General features: G+C 50.8%; 1 protein-coding gene across 1 annotated transcript in view; it reads left to right on the plus strand.

Moving 5' to 3' along the window:
- Window positions 1–21,403, plus strand: part of LOC137415021 (melanocyte protein PMEL-like) — a gene marked incomplete at its 5' end in the record, with an annotated part of 58,052 nt that overhangs the window by 24,050 nt on the left and 12,599 nt on the right. The window contains 2 exons of the mRNA XM_068100604.2: window positions 18,047–18,154; window positions 18,465–18,626. Coding sequence (XP_067956705.2) covers window positions 18,047–18,154; window positions 18,465–18,626 — 270 coding nt within the window. The remainder of the gene's footprint in view (window positions 1–18,046; window positions 18,155–18,464; window positions 18,627–21,403) is intronic.

The raw sequence follows: 21,403 nt of genomic DNA on the forward strand, positions 1-21,403 counted from the left end.
ATCCCACCCTTGCCATCCTCGGGGAAATGGGAGACGATTCCGAGCTGGGCCCACAGGCGGAGAGGGGATACCGGTTTTGGTGTTCCTTTATTCCTCCCGAAAGAGACTTGCTCCTCGGTCCATTGTCCCTCCTGTAAACGCTTCCCCCAACTTGAGTTGGCCCCCCTTGTCTCTCTATTGTGCTTTGTGTGAAGTGTAACTCTTGTGGGGTAGATATTAATGTGGTGTATTGTGTTTAATATTGTGTTGTGGATAAACCTTGTTCATTGTATAAGCCTGTTAACGATTACCGTCATCATATTGCCATGTGATTTGCACCTACTACAAATACTGGTTTCAAAACGCCGTCTATCCGACGGGTTTTTTTACTTAGGTGGGGAGGACTGTGAGAAACAACCTTGTTCTCACCAAATTAGTGCCCCGCCCACCACGTCACGTGACCTCCTTTCAGCCTCACGCGATTGGGTGGCGATTCGGCACGCGATTGGTGGACGGAGAGAGAGCCGGCCGCCATCTTGTGCGACGGACGTGGCTCGAAGGCGTCGAGTGGAAAATAGAAAAACGGGGATTTTTTTAAGCCTCACGACAGCCGAGTTGTGCTGATCGTTTATAGTTCTGTATTTTAAGAGTGAGTAACTCCGGAAGAGAACGAGTGATTCCCGGATATCGTAGATTGGAACTGTGAGTCATATTGCCTGTGTCGTGTTTGGAGCTTCTGGTGCCGACAGTTCCTGCAGGCTTTGTGCTGTGTATTCCACTCTGTTACCATCCATTGTTTTTGAGATCGAGCCAATAAATCATCGTGCCTACCCCTAGAGGCCGGTTAAAACACAGTTGTGTTTATTGAGTTCTCTTTGTCCACCCCGTGGACTACTTGAAGCCCGGACATTAACGTCAGTATTCCGGGCTGGAAGCATTTAACAGCCGGGATTCCGACAATACATATTATCCCGGAGCGTTTGCCCAGGAAAGGCGAGAGGGGGCGGGGCCCAGCGTCCTGGCTGCGGCCTGGCAAGTTGAGCGCGGGCCTGCCGGGGCGTCCTGGACGAGCCCGGCATGGTGATCGCTCCGCGTCCTTGATAGGTGCAAGGCGATTGTGAAAACCCAGCGGTAGCCGCTACAGGTGAAAGCTACTCAAGGTTTTGGAGTACACTACATTTGTAATCGGTCTTCGGGAACTGTAGCTTACACTGATTGTAATCTGCCGGTACAGATGACCGAAAAATTGCTGATATCGGCCTTTTTCCGATTGCGGATTCCAATATCGGCACAGCACTAAATTATATATATATATTGTTACGGACACGGCTTAGATGTTATGATGGGCCGAGCGGAATGGCCGCCGTGTTCGCACAGTTTACCCGACTACCCCCAACTCACCCGATTCCACTCGAACGTTGGCCAAATCGCGCTACGCTAAATCAATGAAGGAAAGGACACAACGACTGGGATAAATGAAATGACGCAAGGGGTACAGTTCTCAAGACCTCCGGAGGAGGATATAATTAGTGGGGGAGAAAAGGAGTAGATTACACGGTAATGAGGTAATACACAGAAGAGATAGGCACTTAGACACAATCTTATCTATCCCAGACAGACCACAGACAAACGGAACAAGACTGACTTACACAGGGATTGATGGCAGGGAAGGACAGGCAGTCGATAGCACAAGGTGCACCTTGGCTCAGGGACAGGATAAAGCACGGTCCAAAAGATGCAGGGAGGTGTCACAGCGCTCGGAGGTGGCGTCCTTCTTCTCCAAGCTGAGGGCGCATCTGACGTCACCTCCCTCTTCCTGCGCATGCTCAGCGGGGAGTGACACGCCCTCGGCTCGTTGGCTCCGCCCCAGATGGGATCGGTCCGCCGCTTCTATTGGGTGCGGGGGGTTACCGGGCTCCGCCCTTGACGAGGAGCTGACAGCGAGCCCCTACTTGGTAACCCCGTCGAGCACATGTTCAATGGCGGCTCGTTGGAAAGGCTTGGTGCCCTCCCAACACCCCCCACCAACCAAGCCGGAGTGAGGACGCACACTCCCCGCGCCGCCGCCGCTGTTGTTGTTGTTGCTGTTGCTGTTGTTGTTGCTGAACCGTGAGGAAGAGCTGCGGGGAGGTATTGAGAGGTCCTAAACTTCCTAACGGTGCCATACAATCACATTCTGGTGCAACGAAGAATCAGAATTAATGGAAACGAGTCCTTAACTGACATAAACTAAGAATAACTAGCAAGATGTCCTATAGTTGTCTACGTGAGATGCGGTGGACCTGGATGCGACATTTAATGGGGGAAATAGGGGGAGGTCGGGTCTACAGAGTGTTGTTTACAGGAAATGGGACTAGGGAATGGGGGATTGGGGATAGTTGGGAAGTATTGAGGAAATAGGGGAATATTTACAAGCGGATATGGATGGATGCTAATCTCATATCCGCAACATTGCACCCTTCTCTACCTCGGGGCGTCCCGACCCGATAAATTTTTACTTACTTTAGTGTGGCACTCAGATGTAGTTCCCTCTACGATTAACTCAACCCTGAGTGCGACAGTTTTACAGATGTTCACAAATGAGTAAATATGTCCCCCTGCGACGTTGCACCCTTCTCCTCACAGAAACACACCCACAGGATAACCGAATCGCGGAAAGCATCCTCAAACTAAACATACAGCCGGTAGGGAGCATTATTTACACAAGACTGATATTTACACTACGATCCAGGACCTGTTCTTTGAGGAACACATGCAGATGTTATGCATAGAGAGAGCACGCATGCCAGCATCGATACACCAACCCACGAGTGCCCTGTGGCCCTACGGCCTTTAATAATGTGCAGAGCACCCCATCCAAGCACCAAAAGCACCACCCCATACGCACAGTCAGCACCATCCGGTGCACCAATAAAGTGTTCATAAAAATGCACAATTAAGTGTCCATGGTCACCGGTGGTGTCGCAGCCGGCCGATGTTCTGCCGCTGGTCTTGCCTTCGAGCCCACTTGGCCTTCTGGCTTCTTTAGAAATAAAGAAAGGCGCCAACCGCGTCCATTTCTTAATTGTGGCCGTCAGGGGGCCAACTAAAAGTGGTTCACCTGTATGGCATAGGTGCCACGTTGACCCAGAGGTCCATCCACGGGTGGTGCTTGACCGCAAAAGAACTGCGGTCCATTGTGGGCGGCCACAAAAATTGCGGTCCGTATGGTGTATCGATCCAGGCAGCAAGCAGCGGAAGTGCAGGCCCACAACTGCAGAGCCAGCACCTCTCTCTCCTCTCTCTCCGCCCCAAAGCCAGATCCTCGGAGGTGGGAGACAAAAGAAGACAAGTGAGTAAGGTGGTAAGGGCGCAAAAGTGCACGCAATTCAAGGTAATGCACACTGGGGGCACATGGGAACCAGGTGAGACAGGTACGTTCCTACCGTACGCCCCCCCCCCCACCAGGTAACCTACATTGCCCCTCCCTTACCCCTTACTGTATCCACAAAACACAACACTACCCATAAACATCTACTTTACACATCAACAAACGTCCCTACTGTCTTCCCCGTTCCTCCCATAAACCAAATTCGTCTTCTCTCCCTCCTAACCAATCAAATTTGCCATTTCCAACTCTCATCAAAATTTGCCATCACCAATTCATCATCAGTCCCTCCTAAGGAGGGAGAGATGGAATCACCCCAATGTCTCATCCACGTCGTGATGCGTCTCACAAATCCACACAGCAATTCTCCTTCCCTGCAACACAGAACAAAGGAACACAGGTGTGGAGTCATCATCACCACCTCAGGTAAGTGGCTGCGTATGGTGCGACAGGTTCATCAATCCTAACTATTTCCTAAATGACTTTAACAACTTTACATTACCCGGGGTCTTTCCCTGCCAATCCATTGGCCAACTTACACTATGGGTTCTAAAAACCAATTCCCATTGACCAAACTGTGGTGCTTCTCAATTTGGGGTCTCACTCCCCCGATTCATCTCCCGGTGCCCTCGCACAATTTCTGGGCTGTGACGTGTAGCTCTCCCAGCAGGTCTACCCACCTGCACACCTCCACCACTGTAGTGGCCACCCGAGCTTACCTGCTCCTCACCCTAACCTAACTAACTGGGGAAGGCCCTCTTGCACTCTCACCCCCTCAGTGCCCTCTCTGGCACGGGCTGCCCGATCCACACCCGGGATCCTCAGGCACCCACTGACACTAACGGCTCCCAGAGCCCACCTGCGGCCTCACCTGGCCGACATCCTCACAGCGGTGGAGTGCCCAAACCAACTACACACACTAACAGGCTACACGCCCAGCCATTTCCACAACACTAATGCACCCATCCACAATACCATTCTGCAACCGCACCACAAATGCCAATATCCAACCACAATTTACCTATACCCTCTACCTAACACTTACACTACCCGCCCCGGGTACTTGTGAAAGGGGTCCACTCTTCCCCCATCCACACCTTCGCACCATGCACACCACTCCGTACCACTTACTCCAACTCTCTCCACACCACTCATTCTCTGCTCCATATATTCCACACACCTGCACTTGCACACCTGTGCTCTCATACTTGGTGCCGCCTGCACCCTTCTCTCCCCCAAGCGCATTCGCGCTGATCCACAACACTCACTGCTCCACACACCTGTCCAGTTCTTACACAGCATCATCTCATCTAACTACTCCCCTTTGAAACTTGCGCTTCCCAGTCGTCCCTTTAAACTATTGCGCTCCCTCGTCATTATCATCCACTCTAATCTACCTGCGTCCCCACTACAGGTATCATTGTCACTAACTAACCTTAACGTTACCTAATGTCATCTTCGCTAGATCCCTACACACAATATCCTAACCCACCCGGGCTAGTTTTCACTGCCATAAACCCCATAATCTATAGCGCATTTGCCCCATCGTTTGTGAGGGATGGTGGATTGGCCATCCCACCACATCGGGCATCTCCCACTACCAATTTTGCACATCAAATTTCAACAAATCAAAAATTTGCCAATCACTACCCATCATCTGCCAATCATTACTGCCAATCCTTTGCCAATCATCAAATTTTGTTTTTCTAATTTCGGGGCCAAAACACTATCCTCGTCATTACAGTCTACTTACTAATGCCTCTCGGTGCGCCAATCCACTTCTAAAGCTCGGCTTCGTACAGCCAAGCCATGAATGCGGGTTGTTTGGTGCCAGCGGCTGGATACGTCCCGCATTCGGTGCAGGGAAGGAGGTTTACCCGGGCCGAGGTCCCACGCACCATCTCGGCACGGAGCCATCCCATGGCCCGATCTCGACCTGCCGGAATGCCTCAACAAAAAGTGGTCGCCATGACGACCCTTCCTATCGGGCTGCCCGCTCCGCCTAGTGGAGCACGGACGCGGCTGTTCAAAGCGAGGCCCAGCGTGGATCGCGTACGGCGGTCCTTTCGAACCCGCCGTGGCTCGGATCCCCGCTGGTTCTCGCGGCACGCGAAGCCCGGCACGCACCGAGGGCCCGACTCGGCTATAAGTCGCTCTAACCGCTAACCCGGTTACCGTCGATGCCTCACCTGCATGCTTACACGCATACGCTACCCCTTTCTTGCTCATACCTCCAGCTGTTCCCATGCTCCTCGTCGTACCTTCTCTAACACACCCAGGTACACTCATTCCACTCACAGCCTTGGTCACACACCTGACCACCGAACACTTTGGCACACATTCGTTGTTCGCACACCTCACCAACACACCTCTTCGCGCCCCTTCCTCGGTCACCTCCTCTGTGACAATCACAGGTGTGCTTTCACTCGCACACCCAACCACGTGCCTCACGACCAACTCAAGTGTGCATTCCCACACACGCTCTACCATTCCAGGTGTGCATCCTTCCATTCCAGGTGTACATCCTCGCTCACCTGTCACAACCAACTCACGCTCCGTGTCACTCTCACTACTCTCACCTCCATTCTTGACAGCGCACTCACCCTTACTCTCGACAGCACACTCTTTCCTCATGCACCCGTCCGTTACACACCTTTCTCGCGCACACTCTTGCGCACACTCTCCCGTTACATCCTCTGTAACACTCACCACAGGCGTGCATTCTCCTTCACTCTTGACAGCGCACTCTTTCCCCATGCACCTGTCCGTTACACATCTTTCTCGCACACCCTCTCCCGTTACATCCTCTGTAACACTCCTCACTACGCGATTCCATGTGCTCCCTCGCACACGCGCTACGACCGACTCACTCTCGACAGCACCCTCACTCCTTGGCACGCACTTTTTCCTCACACACCCCAGAGTCGGACTTTCTCACACACCTCCTTTTTCGCACACCAGACCTGTCGCACACTTCACCAACGGCCTCTCACGAACACCCGGGTCCATCTCGACCCCCAAGCTTATTAAATCACCTGGCGCATCATACGCACGACCATATTGGTCACCACTTACACCGGGTCCTCTTTCTCTTCGCTTCTCCTCCATCACCTGCGAATCCCTCATCCGGTTAATGAGCACATCATCACGATCCGAACACAGACTTTGGACCAATTCTTTTACTTCCTCCTTTATCTCTTTCTTATCCCCTCTCCGTCGCTTCTTAATTTCGCTCACCCCTTCTTCCACTTCTTCTAATTTCTGCTTCACCTCTTTTATTTCCCTGTGCGTCTCCTCAAGTTCGTCCTCTAAGGCTACCTTGACCGTTTCCATGTGCGTCCTCACCTGCCGGTCCTTCGTCTCCATTACCTCTGTCACCTCGTCCAACCTCGTTGTCAGTCCCTCACGTACCATCTGACATTGCCTCTGTGTCGCTATCAAGTCATCTTTTATGTCGTTTTGTGTCGCTCTTAACCCTCCTAGTACCGCAGTGTTCTTTTGAACCTGCTCCGTCAGTTCTTTTTGTCCCTCCGTCAGCTGTTCCACTTCCAGCGTCAACTCCTCTATACCACCTTGCAATTTTACAGTCCCCTTTCTCACCTCCTTCTCCATGCGCTCCTTACAGTGCCTCACCTCCTCGCGCACTCCTCCGACCTCCTCACTCACACCTCTTCTGATCTCTTCTCCCATCACTTGCATCTCCTGCCCAGATGCCACCCTCATCTGCTCCATTTCCTCCCTGTGAGCATCCAATTTAGTTTCTACCCCCATTCTGACCCCCTCTATCTGCTGCCCCATTTTTTAAACTTCCCTTTCCGCTTGGTCCCTCATGTCCCTCAATTTGCCTTCCATACTCTTTTCTAACCCCTCTAACCCACTTTTCACTCCCTCTATCTGATTCTCCTGGGCAGCCATTCTATTTTCCACCCCCGTTAACCCATGTTTCATCCCTTCTATCCCATTGTCTAATCCCTCAAATTTATTTCCCATATTGTTTAACCCGTCTCTTAATTGCTCACTCTGAGCATCCATCTGGTTCCCCAATCCTAAAATTTGGTTTCTCATCCCCCTGTTCTCTTCCCTCTCCTCATCCGCCTTGACCATGAAGGCCTGCATCTGCTGCATGAATAGGCCCCAGTTCATTGGTGCTGCGGCCGCTGCTACGGTCACGGGCGCGGCAAAATTTGGTGACGCTACACCCACGTGCGCGAGGACGCCACTTTGCGCGCCTGAAGCCTCGTGCGCGAGGACGCCATTTTGCGAACCTGCCGCCCTCACTGCTTCGCTCTCCTCTTGTCCCTCAATTTGGTCCTGGATCGACCCTGCCTCACTCTCCTCTACCGGAACCCAGCCGTCTTGATCTGCCATAGCGCGACTTTCAAAATTCGGGTTTTTATTTTAAAACAAAACAAATTTCACACTGCTTGTAATTTTGAGCGCATTAAGCGCCCTTCGGGTCCGATCCCACTTCCCGACACCAATTGTTACGGACACGGCTTAGATGTTATGATGGGCCGAGCGGAATGGCCGCCGTGTTCGCACAGTTTACCCGACTACCCCCAACTCACCCGATTCCACTCGAACGTTGGCCAAATCGCGCTACGCTAAATCAATGAAGGAAAGGACACAACGACTGGGATAAATGAAATGACGCAAGGGGTACAGTTCTCAAGACCTCCGGAGGAGGATATAATTAGTGGGGGAGAAAAGGAGTAGATTACACGGTAATGAGGTAAGACACAGAAGAGATAGGCACTTAGACACAATCTTATCTATCCCAGACAGACCACAGACAAACGGAACAAGACTGACTTACACAGGGATTGATGGCAGGGAAGGACAGGCAGTCGATAGCACAAGGTGCACCTTGGCTCAGGGACAGGATAAAGCATGGTCCAAAAGATGCAGGGAGGTGTCACAGCACTCGGAGGTGGCGTCCTTCTTCTCCAAGCTGAGGGCGCATCTGACGTCACCTCCCTCTTCCTGCGCATGCTCAGCGGGGAGTGACACGCCCTCGGCTCGTTGGCTCCGCCCCAGATGGGATCGGTCCGCCGCTTCTATTGGGTGCGGGGGGTTACCGGGCTCCGCCCTTGACGAGGAGCTGACAGCGAGCCCCTACTTGGTAACCCCGTCGAGCACATGTTCAATGGCGGCTCGTTGGAAAGGCTTGGTGCCCTCCCAACACCCCCCACCAACCAAGCCGGAGTGAGGACGCACACTCCCCGCGCCGCCGCCGCTGTTGTTATTGTTGCTGTTGCTGTTGTTGTTGCTGAACCGTGAGGAAGAGCTGCGGGGAGGTATTGGGAGGTCCTAAACTTCCTAACGGTGCCATACAATCACATTCTGGTGCAACGAAGAGTCAGAATTAATGGAAACGAGTCCTTAACTGACATAAACTAAGAATAACTAGCAAGATGTCCTATAGTTGTCTACGTGAGATGCGGTGGACCTGGATGCGACATTTAATGGGGGAAATAGGGGGAGGTCGGGTCTACAGAGTGTTGTTTACAGGAAATGGGACTAGGGAATGGGGGATTGGGGATAGTTGGGAAGTATTGAGGAAATAGGGGAATATTTACAAGCGGATATGGATGGATGCCAATCTCATATCCGCAACAATATATTGTTGCGGTTTTGAGAACCCACACTTATAAATATGACATTATTAAAAGGTTAAAGGTTGCACCCCATAGTTAGGCCACAAGCAACATGTAGGTCATCATAGGACTTCAGTTATTTCATTAGTATGTGTTTAGATAAGGCCGTGTTTCCAATAGTTGAATCTGCGTTGTGTCAATCAAATAAGAAGTAGGCCCATTCCATTCATTTTTACAGCCTCCCTCTCCAAGCGACGCCATTACGCGCCCTCCAGTCTGTACCCCACGACCCTCCCAATTTGGGTACGCTCCTCAACCAGCAGCAGCAGCCTTAGCTGCCCATGAGTTTGCTCAACACCACCATAAGCCACGAGGTGAGGCCCGGAAAAAGAGGGGCGGAACGCCAGGAAGAAGGTGTGGCCACGTCAACCCACCATCAGGGCATGGCCGGTAAGCGATGCCCAGCCAAACAGGGCTGAGGTAGGACCGCCTGATAGGCGTGGCTTTTGGGCTCGCGGAGCGATCGCTGCTTGACTTATAAAAGCACGAACGCAAAGCCCTTTCACAGGACTTGTTGGAGGCTCGCTTGTTAAAGAGGACTCGTTGGAAGGTTGGCATTAAAGAGGACTGTCCAGAACACTTGTTGGAGGCACGCTTGTTAAAGAGGACTCTCACGAAGCACTCGAGTGGAAGGTTGGCATTTGAGAAGGACTTGGAGGACTACTGTGATTTGAAGGACTGACGAGAAGAGCGCGCTTGTGAAAGGACTCTTGTTGGAACCTTGGGCTAAAGCAGGACATTGGAGAGAGAGGGCGTTTGGCACGAGTGTGCACCTATTACATACGCCGCTAGGACACCAGCCTTCCCCCCATTATATAATTGTCCGTTCGCGTTCCACTACACGCGAAGCTGCCTGCCAGGTTTCGTCCATTGGACCGGAGCCGGGCTGGAGCCTGGACGCGTTGGTGACCATCAACCATCTACAATCCCCGTGTGAGTGTGTATGTGAGACGGGCCCGTTTGTCCTGGGGTATTAAGAATAAGACTGTTTAAGGCTGCCCTGTGTGCTTCTTCTTCCTCTTCCTACCCTGTACATTTCTTTCGTTTCCTCTTCTTTCTTTGTACATAATTAATAAACCAATCTGTTCTTCCTATTTTCTGGGTTTCCTCTCCATCCGATCGCATCAGTCTTTTCTCTCATTGGGTAAATGTGTCACGATCGGAACCGCCATAATCGGGTTTAGTCCTTGCTAACGGCCTGAATCGCGGCTCGCTTCGCTCGGCGTGTCCACTAACGCCGTGGTTCGGGCGGGAGTTATTTCCCTGCTTCACGGTCGGTGTTAGTAATTAGGTATTAGGACTAAGTTGACCAATAACCCTACCTAATACCGACCTGAAGGAGCGTATAACTTCCAGGACTCACGTCGGCCAGATAAAAGGACAAGGGATTAACCCTCCCTTGATAAGGGGAGAGCCGACGTCCGAGATCCGCAACAATATTGTTACGGTCTGCGGTTAAGGATGTTGTTTGCCGAGCGGAGGCGCCGCGGCCGAACAGTTTTTCCCGACTCACTCGATCCCCTGAACGTTGGCTGGATCGCGCCACAGCTATTCAATATGGAAAACTCTAAAGCGACCGAATGTAAAGAGGAAGAAGAAGACGTACAGAAGAGTAACGGGATTTATTATTTACACACACAAGCAAAAGGAGCAGTCACGGTTATTTACAGGGAACATTGAAAAAGCAGGTGACACAGTGAAAATTACTAGCTTATCTAAACAGGCTTAACTTATACCCTTGACAGAACAAACAGAACAAACTCACGTACACGAATGGGGAATTGCAGAGTGGATTGGCTGGAAGGAGGTGTGTGGCTGGAGGGGGAGGACGGCACGGAGCTGGCTGGAGCTTGATCCCGCACGGGACGTCGGGCTGGACCTCGACGGCCGCTGATGCCACCGATCCTGTCGTGTGCGCGGGATCACGGGTCGGAGCTGCTTGGTGGAGCCGACGCGCTGGTGGGGGGTCTGGCGTGACGGGTTCTCTCCTCTCTCTTTCTTGGTCCAACCACTCTTTCTCTCTCTCTTGGCCCAATCACTCCTGACCACCGACACCTCGACGCAACCAACGCAACCACTCGACGCAACCACTGACCACCACTGACGACCAACTCTCTCTTTCCCAAAACCACACAACTCAGCTCTGCTCTTGTCAATTTGTCATGGACCTCCTCGCAACTTCTTGCACGCGCGCCTTTATAGCGCCTCCGGCGATTAAGCCGCCGGCTTTTAGGACACGCCCATCGGTGTGCTCACCTCGGCCCTGGTTGGTCGCGCGACCCTCTGGCTCCGCCCTTGATGATGACGGGCGGGCACGCCTTTCTTCCCCAACCCGAGCACATGTTCAATGGCGGCTTTGGGGCGAAAACAACCCAAAGCTGTAACAAACTGGCCAACTGCCCAGTGCAGTTGGCAATGGAGACTTGGAGGGGATGTAATTGGCAGATTGAGGCTTGGCCATGACGAAAGGGGAAATGGAGGTTTTTGGGAATGGGAATGAAGAATGAAGGGAATCTATCTTTTTCACTTGGTGCAATGGAGTGTCATTTTATTGGAAGACAAGGCCTTACCCTAAAACACATAATAAGGATATAAACTACTGAACAGGGATATTATAGTGTCCTTCAATGTATGCTTTATGGAATTAACTACCGGGACGCCCTTTTGACCTTTATACACACTGGAGCAAGGAGGGCTCAGAATAAAGCAATAATAATAATACACACAATAAAAAAACACAATCCTCATTTCTGCAACACTGCACCCTCCTCCTCTTCGGCACGTCCCGGGCCTATAACTTTAATTTAGTGTGACACGTAGGTGTAGTTCCCTCTACTTTTAACCTGACCCTGAGTGCGACAGTCTTAAAACATAAATACAGATGTCCCGCTGCTCCATTGCACCCTACCTAACAGACTCATGCCCACAGCTAACCGAATTGCGGAATGGTCTTCAAATTATACACTGACGGTGGGGAGCATTATTTACAATGACGCTATTTTATTTACAAAACGCAACCCAGGACCTGTGATTGTTCTTTCTGGGGGGGAGACAGTCTGCTCTGCATCAATGCACCATGAAAGCACCCAAAACGCACCAACACACCCTCAAGCACCAATCGGTGCACAGTCATCATTGTTCATGAATAAAAATAACCAAACAACCCCTAACCCTGCAGGTGGTCTCTTGCTCTTCAGCTCCCTCTGCTGGCTATTTGCTCTCTTCCAGTTGTTGTCATCTTCCTTTGCTGGCGGCCTATTTGCACTATTAAAATGCACCCAACGTGTCCATTTTTATTTATTTTATTTATGGCCCACAGGGCCGACTAGTGTGGTTCACCTGTGGGGCATCGGTGCCCTGTGATCAAGGTCCGCCAGCAAGATTTCGGGCCTTCATGGCCGGTTCCAGCAGAGGGGCCATGCCCCAACCCATGGGGTCCATCAGTGGTGCTCAGCCACAGACATGTGGTCCATAATATGGTGCATCGATGCAGACAGCTGGTTCTGGGAGTTCCGGGCGCACAATGGCCGACTCACGCACGCTCCCCTCGGCGCCCAATGGCGCACAGGTCCTCATGTGGGAGACAAAAGGGGGGACAAGACAGATGAGCGAGGGGTAAGGTCACAAGGGTACACATCAATAAGGCAATGCAAGGCGAAATGCGTACGGAGAGCGAAGTGAGAAAGCTCGTCCCTACCGTACGTCACCCCCCCTGTCACCTACACTACCCTTGCCCTTACCCCATATTTACAACAATCTACACATTACAAATTCGTCACTACTGTCACGTCTTCCCCATATTTCTCCTACACCAAATTCGTCTTCACAATTCCTCTAACCAAAATTTGCCATCACCCAATTCATCATCAATCCTCATAAGGAGGAAGAGATGGAACATCAGCACAATGTCACACCCACGTCATGATGCGTCTCCCAATCCAAACATTTGCATCAAAATAATAAAATAACAAAACATCCATGGCATGGTGTGGAGGTACGTCATCTCAGGTGAGTGGATGTAGATGGTGCAAGGAGATTTCAATCCTAACTACCTTCTAAATGACATTAACACACTTTACACTACCCGGGGTCTTTCTCTGCCAAACCATTGGCCAACTTACTCTATGCGGTTTTAAGAACCAAATTCCCATTGACCAAACTGTGATGCTTCATCAATTTGGGGTCTCACTCCCCCGATTCATCTCCCGGTGCCCTTGCACAATTTCCGGGCTGGATCGTGCAGCTCTCCCAGCAGGTCTACCCACCTGCACACCTCCACCACTGTAGTTTCCACCCGAGCTTACCTAGCTCCTCACCCTAACCTATCTAACTGGGGAAGGCCCCTCCTGGCTCTGTCACCCCTCAGTGCCCTCTGGCACTGGGCTACCCGGGTCCGTCCTCCGGATCCTCGGGCCCCATCCACAACAACTACCGGCTCCCAGAGCCCACCTGCGGCCTCACCTGGCCGACATCCTCACAGTGGTGGAGTGCCCATACAACTACACACACTAACAGGCTACACACCCAACCATTTTCACAACACTAATGCACCCATTCAACCATCATTCTTCCACCACGCACCACAGATGCCAATATCCAACCACAATTTACCTGTACCCTCTACCTAACCCTTACACTACCCTCCCCGGGTATTCGTGATGGGGTCCATTCTCCTTTCCCCCATCCACACCTTCGCACCATCCACTCCACTCCACAGTTTCCACCATACTCACTCCACGACCATCCATTCCATACTGCATATACTCCAGACCATTTATTCCATACACCTGTTCTCCATTCACCTGGTGTTGCACACCTGTGCAATCACACCTGGTGCCACCTGCACCCTCCTTCCTTCCTGGACCATTTGGTCAGCACAACTCACATCACTATCACTCACTCAAACACTGCTCCATACACCTGTCCAGTTGCACACCTATGCAATCACACCTTTTAACCATACACACGGCATCATCTGAACTACCTGTTGCCCTGCTAACTTAGTGCTCACTGTCTTTCCTTTAAACTAAGCACATACTACGTCATTATCATCCACTCTAATCTACCTGCGTCCCCACTACAGGTATCATTGTCACTACCTAAACCTTACCATTACCTGAGGTCATCTTCTCTAGATCCCTACACACAATATCCTAACCCTCCCGGGCTAGTTTTCACTGCCAAACCCCATAACTCTAGTGCTCCTTTGCCCCTGCTGTGAGAGATGGCAAAGTTGCCATCCCACCACATCGGGCATCTTCCACTATCAATTTTGCTCACCAAATGCAACCAATCAAAACATTTCCAATTACTGCCAATTCTATTCACTTTTTTTTAAATTTCGGATCAAAAACACTATCATCATCATCACAGTCCGCTACATCCTAGCGTCGGTGCGTTATGACATCATTAAACTCGGCTTCGTAAAGCCGAGCAATGAACGCGGGTGGTTTGGTCGCCTGCAGGTTGAATCCGTCCGGCTTTCGCGACTCTGGGGAGGAGGCATGCTCGGGCCGAGGTTCCACGCATCATCGCGGCTCGGTACCTTGCGGTCCCGGGCCCGATGACCGAGGCTCACCCGGTCGGAACCCCGTCCCCACCAGCAGGGGGCACCGTCCGCTTCCTCCTCCTCGCCCTTGAACCGACCGGTCGCCTCGCCCGACAAGCCCGGACTCGACCGTGCAGGGCGGGGCTAAGCCCGAATCGGCAACGACGCTTCGAAGAGAAGCGACGCAGCATCGATCCGCGCCGGGCCTGGCATCCAACAAAGCGCACCGCGCCCCGAGTGCTCGCATCGGCTATCCGTCGCCCTAAACGCTAACCCGTTCAATGTCGATGCTTCACTCGCATGCCCACACGCACACGCGACCCTTTTCACACTCACAAAACCTGGCGTTCCAACGCCTCCAGTGCATCCCACACACTCCGTCCATTCCACCAACGCACTCCCCGTTACACACCACACCTCTCGCGCACACTCGCCGTTCGCACACTCCCTTAACACACCTCGCGCACTGTCTTGCGCACTCTCCCTCGTCGGTACGTACTCCGTACCACTCACCATGGGCGTGCACTCCTGCATCCACCCACTACCGCGCTGCGATGTGCTCTCTCGCACTCGCGCCACCACCAACTCAGGTGTGCTTTCTTGCACACCCTCGCCGTTCATCCCATACGTGCATCCTCGCACCTGCTCCACCACCAACTCACTCCTCGTGTCACACTCCGTACACCCCGACGTGCATTCTCGCTCGCACTCGGTTTCACTCCCACACTTTATAACACACCCACTCGCCGACGCACACTTTTTCCTCACACGCGCGCCATTTCCACTCACACGGGACCCTTCACCAATGCCCGGATGCTTCCTCGATCCCAATCGCGTGAAAATTCTCTTCGCGCCAAACCCCCTCTTACAAAATCTCCCGGCACCACACACAGCCCGTCTCACCTTCGGGGTTCTTCTTCCTCCCTGCACCAACACCTGCAAATTTTCATTTGGGTTATTAAGCACAGCATCGTGATGTGAGCACGGACTTTGTGCATAATCCATTTCTCCCTGCAATTCCCAGGCTACCTCCGTTGTCTCTTCAATTTTAATTCCCAGCACTTTTGCTTTCTCTTTATTCACCACGATGACCGCTGGCTTTAATAAAATTCCCTCTTCTACCTCAACGGTCGCCGGCTGCCCTTTACCCCAGGTCGCGATTTCTACCCCGGTCCAGTTACCCGTGCTTTTCTCCACTTCGCCCAACCAGTGCTCCTCGACCCGCTTTACCTCCTCGTGCACCCTTGGGACCTTTTCGCTCAACCTGCGGTCTCTGTTCCTCTCCAACCCCTCATTAATTTATTTGGCTTGGCCAACCATGCCCCACAGTTTGTCCCCTACTCCGCTTCCGAATCCCTTAAATTTGCTTCGGAGCCCCTCCAATTTGCTTCCGAGTCCCTCCAATTTGCTTCCGAGCCCCTCAAATTTATTTCCCATATTGTTTAACCCGTCTCTTAATTGCTCACTAGTACTCCTCGCTTCATCCCTCATTGCCCCAACTTGGTCTCCCAGCCCCCTGTTCTCTTCCATGAGGGCCCGCATTTGCAGCATGAATAGGCCCCAGTCCATTTGCAGCACTGCCCCACGGGCGCCGCTAAATTTGGTGCCGCTGTAACCTCGTGCGCAAGGGCGCCATCTTGTGCGCCTGATACCCCCGCAACCACTTCACCATTGCTCTCTTCCTCCCTTTCCTCCCTGTGGTCCTGGGTTACCCCTAACCTCTCTTCTAGTTCCCCCACCGGCATCCCTTCGCCTTGACTAGCCATGGCGCGATTTCAAATTTCGGATTTTCCTAAAACAAAACAAAACAGAATTTCGGCCGCTCTTAATTTTGAGCGCGTTAAGCGCGCTTCGGGTCCAATCTCGCTCCCGACACCAATTGTTATGGGACCGCGGCGAGGATGTTGTTTGCCGAGCGGATGGCCGCCGCGCCCGAACAGTTACCCCGACTAACCCGATTCCTGAACGTTGGCCGAATCGCGCCACAGATATTCAATGGGGAAAAGACTAAGACGAAGGATGTAAAGAAGAAAGAAAGGCAAAGGGTAAGAAATACAAATATGATTTATTTACTATTTACTCAATTGAAAGAAACCAAGGAAGAAGGAAAGATAAGAAAATAAAATACAGAAGAGGAAAGGTGACACAGTGAAATGCTAGCTTATCTATACAGGCTTAATTAATCCAGGGACAGAACAAACAAAGACAGACTCACGCGGGGAATGATGACAGGAATGGCAGGAGGTGGATGGCTGGAGGGAGAGGACGAAAACTGGAACCGGAGCACGGTCAGGCCGGGAGTGAGCAGCCGCCGCCCCCCTGGTCGATCGGCACGTTTAGCAGCCGCCGTCCCTTCGCAGCCACGGACGGAAACTGCCGTCGAAGCTCAAAGCTGTGGTGGTTTAAAGCTGCGGTGGTTGCACTTGTTCTCAGGCTTGGCACTTGTTACTTGTCCTCAGGCTTGGCACTTGGCACTTGTTCTCTCTGACTCCCTCTCTTCCTCTCTTGCTTCGCCCTGACTCCCTCTTTCTGCTTCTTTCTCCCTCTCTCTCTCTTGCTCTCTTCGCTTCGCTTCGCCCTCTTTTTAAAGGCTTCCGCGCACGCTCTTTATAGCGCCTCCGGCGATCAAGCCGCTGGTGTCCAGGACACGCCCATCGGTGAGCTCACCTCGGCCCTGGTTGGTCGCGCGGGCTCCCGATCCCGCCCTTAGAGGAGGCGTTGGCAAGGCCACGCCTTGTTCCCGGCGCTGGGCCGACTCCTCCCACCTTCGGCTCCGAGATTACCTCGTGGCTAATGGAGTCTTGGGATGAAACAAACCACAGCTGTAGCAACCCTAACAAACCGCCCAGTGCAGTTGGCAATTGAAGCTTTGAGGGAATGCAGTTGGCAATGGTTGGAAGGGGAATGTGAAGGGAATCTACTCTTATTTCACTTGGTGCAATGGAGTATTTAAATTAATGGAAGACTCAGCCTTACACTAATACACATAATAAGGATATAACTACCGAACAGGGATATATGGTGTCCTGCGTGTATGTTTTATGGAATTAACTACGGGAACGCCCTTTGACCTTTATACAACAACAAATGCAGGAAGGAGGGTGACATTTTACAACAATTCATTACACAACAATAAAATATAAAAAAACATTCTCATATCCACAACAATATATATATATATATAATTGATTTTCATGATTCTGCACCCCAGCCCAAAAATGCAGTCTTAGGTGGAACACAAGCAGCAAGCAGACAGCTAAGGAGGCCTTATTAATTTTTCAATTCTGTCTAATATAGGTAACAAATGTCACGTGATAACATTGGAAATAAGGTTTCGTTTTGTTGGTGATATGGGGTAGTCGTTCATCATATATTTTGTTGCATGTCATAATAATCTAAAGGATGCCTTTCTATAAAGTGGAATCAAAATGCGAGCCGAGCCTAGGTTTACCAAAAGGGTGTATTTCAAGTGTTCTCTCCGCATGTTCCCTGCAGGTGGTGCATCTGTCTATCCAGAGCTCGGAGAGCAAGGCTTAAATGATGCTTATGTGCCACCAGGTGGCCGCAGGAGGAGGCGATTTGTGTATGTCTGGTCTACACGAGGTAATGTTTCTTGCTTTTCAATGTGCGCTTCATTTTTAATAAATTTATGGTGTGACCATGGACCTGCATAATGAAATGCCACTGTTTTGCAAGGTGTTAATGCACTAACTTGAGGAATTGCTTTGCCTAATAAAGTTTGCAGCAAAGTTTTGAATCAACCTGAAATCTTAAAATTAACTAGGTTTACTTGAATGTAAGACTATTACTAATCACTGATAGAATAGCTGCATGTAGTTTGTTCTTCTCAACCATTGATAGTGTCGTGGTCCATTATACCAACCTCTGAGCACATCACGCTTTCTCTCTCTAGGTCAGCAATGGCAGGAGTTTGGTCATGCATCATCCAAGTTCTCACTCTCATCAGATAATTTTGCACTGGGTTCCTACACAATGGTGCTGGTGGTGTACCATCACCGGAAGTCAATGCAGTATATACCCATTGCTAAAGCTTCCACGACATACAGTATCACCGGTAAGTGTCAGAATACACTTGATAAAATACAAAAAGAACAGGCAATGAGATGAGGCCACATTGCATCGCTGTAATCATGTGCAGTATCTGTCGGATGACTCATTAATATCCATCCTTGTCATTTACTGTCCCTTTGATGACAACAGGAACATGAATTATGGCAAATAATGGCTTGCTCATTTTGAAAGAAACCATGGGATTTTTTTTTGAAACATTCACAAGCAAGTTCACCTCCGGTGACATTCACCTCCGGGACACAAAGGTGATCCCGGGGGAGGAGGCTGTTTCACAGCACCACTTGGGAGTCTGCGACATAAGGGTGAAAGGTGCGAGGACAGCTCGGCGGGTGAAGTACCAACCGAGAATGAAGGTGTGGAGGTTGAAAGAGGTGACGGTGAGGGAGGCATCAAAAGAGAGGCTGAGTATGGCATAGGATGATGTGGTTGAGCTTGAAATTGGTTGGATGTCAATGAAAGATAGTCTGTTGGGAGCCGTTGGTGAGGTATGTGGATGGATAAAAGGACCACTGAGGCACTCGGAAACATGGTGGTGGGATGATGAAGTTCGAAAGAGGATTGACGAGAAGAGGAAGAAGTTCAAGGAATGGCAGAAGGTGAAGGGTATGGGGGTAGAAAACACAGAGCATGAAAGTTGTAAGGCAGCCAAGAAGGCTGCAAAGAAAGAGGTAGCAAAGGCACAGGATGCATGTAGGAAAATGTTCGGAGAACGCTTGGATTCAGAGGAGGGTCAGAGAGTGGTATTCAGGATTGCAAAGCAGATAGCGAAAGAGAGGTGCGATGTGATGGGGGTGAGTTGCTTGAAGGATGAAGTGGGACAAATCATTGTGGACCCAGATGTAATTAAAGGAAGATGGAAGAGATATATGGAAATGCTGTTGAATGCAGAGAATGAATGGGATAGCAACATAGAGAGTAACCCAGTTTTAGGACTGGCAGAGAAGATAACCGAGAAGGAAGTTGAGGAAGCGATAAAAGCATTGAAGAGTAGAAAAGCAGGAGGGCCGACAGGAGTTGTGGGAGATATGTTGAAGGCAGCGGGAAGTTGGGGTGTGAAGAGAATGACAGAGATCTGTAATCTGGTGGTGAAAGAAGGCCGCATTCCAGTGGATTGGGAACTGAGTACCCTCGTCCCTCTATACAAGGGGAAAGGTGACCCTCTGGACTGTGGCTCGTATCTAGCGATAAAGTTATTGGAGCATGGAATGAAGGTATTGGAAAGGGTGTTGGAGATGAGGATAAGGAAGAAAGTGAAGATCGATGAAATGCAGTTTGGATTTATGGCAGGAAGAGGAACAACAGACACGCTTTTTATTGTAAGGCAGGTGCAGGAGAAGTACATGGAGAAGAGGAAGAAGTTGTTTATTGGGTTTGTTGATCTGGTTTGTTGATAGGGTTGCATGCAAAATAGTGACATGTGCATTGAGGAAGTTAGGAGTGGAAGAATGGTTGATCAGAGGAGTGATGGCAATGTACGAAAGAGCGCGCACAGCTGTAAGGACGAAGGACGGGAACAGTGGTGAGTTTGAGGTGAAGGTGGGAGTGCGTCAGGGGTCGGTACTAAGTCCACTACTATTTGTAGCTGTGATGGAGGTGCTGGCTTGAAACATAAAGGAGGGTTTACCATGGGAGTTGTTGTATGCAGATGATCTGGTGTTGATTGCGGAGAGTATGGATGGACGGAAGGAGAAGCTGAACAAGTGGAAGGAATGTATGGAGACAAAATGTCTGAACGTGAATATTGGAAAGACGAAGGTGATGGCAAGTGGTAAAGCATGTGGTGAGGTGGAAAAAAACTGGGAAGTGGTCGTGTGCTGTGTGCAGGAAGGGTGTTGGAGTGAACACCATTCAATGTACAATGTGCGCTGAGTGGCTTCATTAAAAATGTAGTGGTCTGAGAGGGTCATTAACCAGTGTGGCAGCAACATTCAAGTGTAAGGTGTGCACAGAGGGAGCTGCAGATGGAGGAAATGTTGAGTTGGATCTTGGAGATGGCGTGAAGCTGGAAGGTGTGAAAACATTTTGCAACCGAGGAGACATGCTGAATGGAGAAGGTGGATCAGACTCGGCAACGGTTGCAGGAGTGAGATGTGCATGGAAGAAGTTTCGGGAACTGAGTGACATGCTGACGTGGATGTGGGAAAGGTGTATCTGAAGGGAAAGGGAAAGGGAAAGGTGTATGCTGCATGTGTGAGAAGTGTTATGATTTTTGGAAGCGAGACATGGGTAATGAACGTAGAGCAGCAACGAAGGTTGGAAAGGGTGGAAATGTGAATGGTTCGGTGGATGTGTGGAGTATCGTTGAGAGAGAGAGGAAGACAAATGATGAATTGCGAAAGATGATGGGAAAAGAGCCTGTGATGGATGCTGTGAAGAGAAACAGGTTGAGATGGTTTGGTCATGGGTTGAGGAAGGATGAAAGTGACTGGTTGAGAAGAGCGATGGAAATTAATGTAGAAGGAAGTAGAGGACGGGGAAGACCGAGAAAGACTTGGCTAAAGGTGGTGGAAGAAGAAATGCGGCAAGGGGGTTAACAAGGGGAGATGCAGAAAATAGGACAAAATGGAGAAGATCGTCATGGGGCCCGCAAGGCTAATCCCCGCCCTAGCAGGGAAAATGGCCTTGAAATGCCTGTTGTACAAGCAAGTGATAGACAGACAAGATTAATGCCCCTCTGAAATGATGGCACTAGATTTCAGTTTGTGGTTGGATCAGAACCTGAACCTAGACTGACCACTTACACAACTACGTCAAAGGCAA

The sequence above is a fragment of the Myxine glutinosa genome, chromosome 1 (assembly GCF_964187855.1).
Source record: "Myxine glutinosa chromosome 1, kmMyxGlut1.1, whole genome shotgun sequence".
Taxonomy (NCBI): Eukaryota; Metazoa; Chordata; class Myxini; order Myxiniformes; family Myxinidae; genus Myxine; species Myxine glutinosa.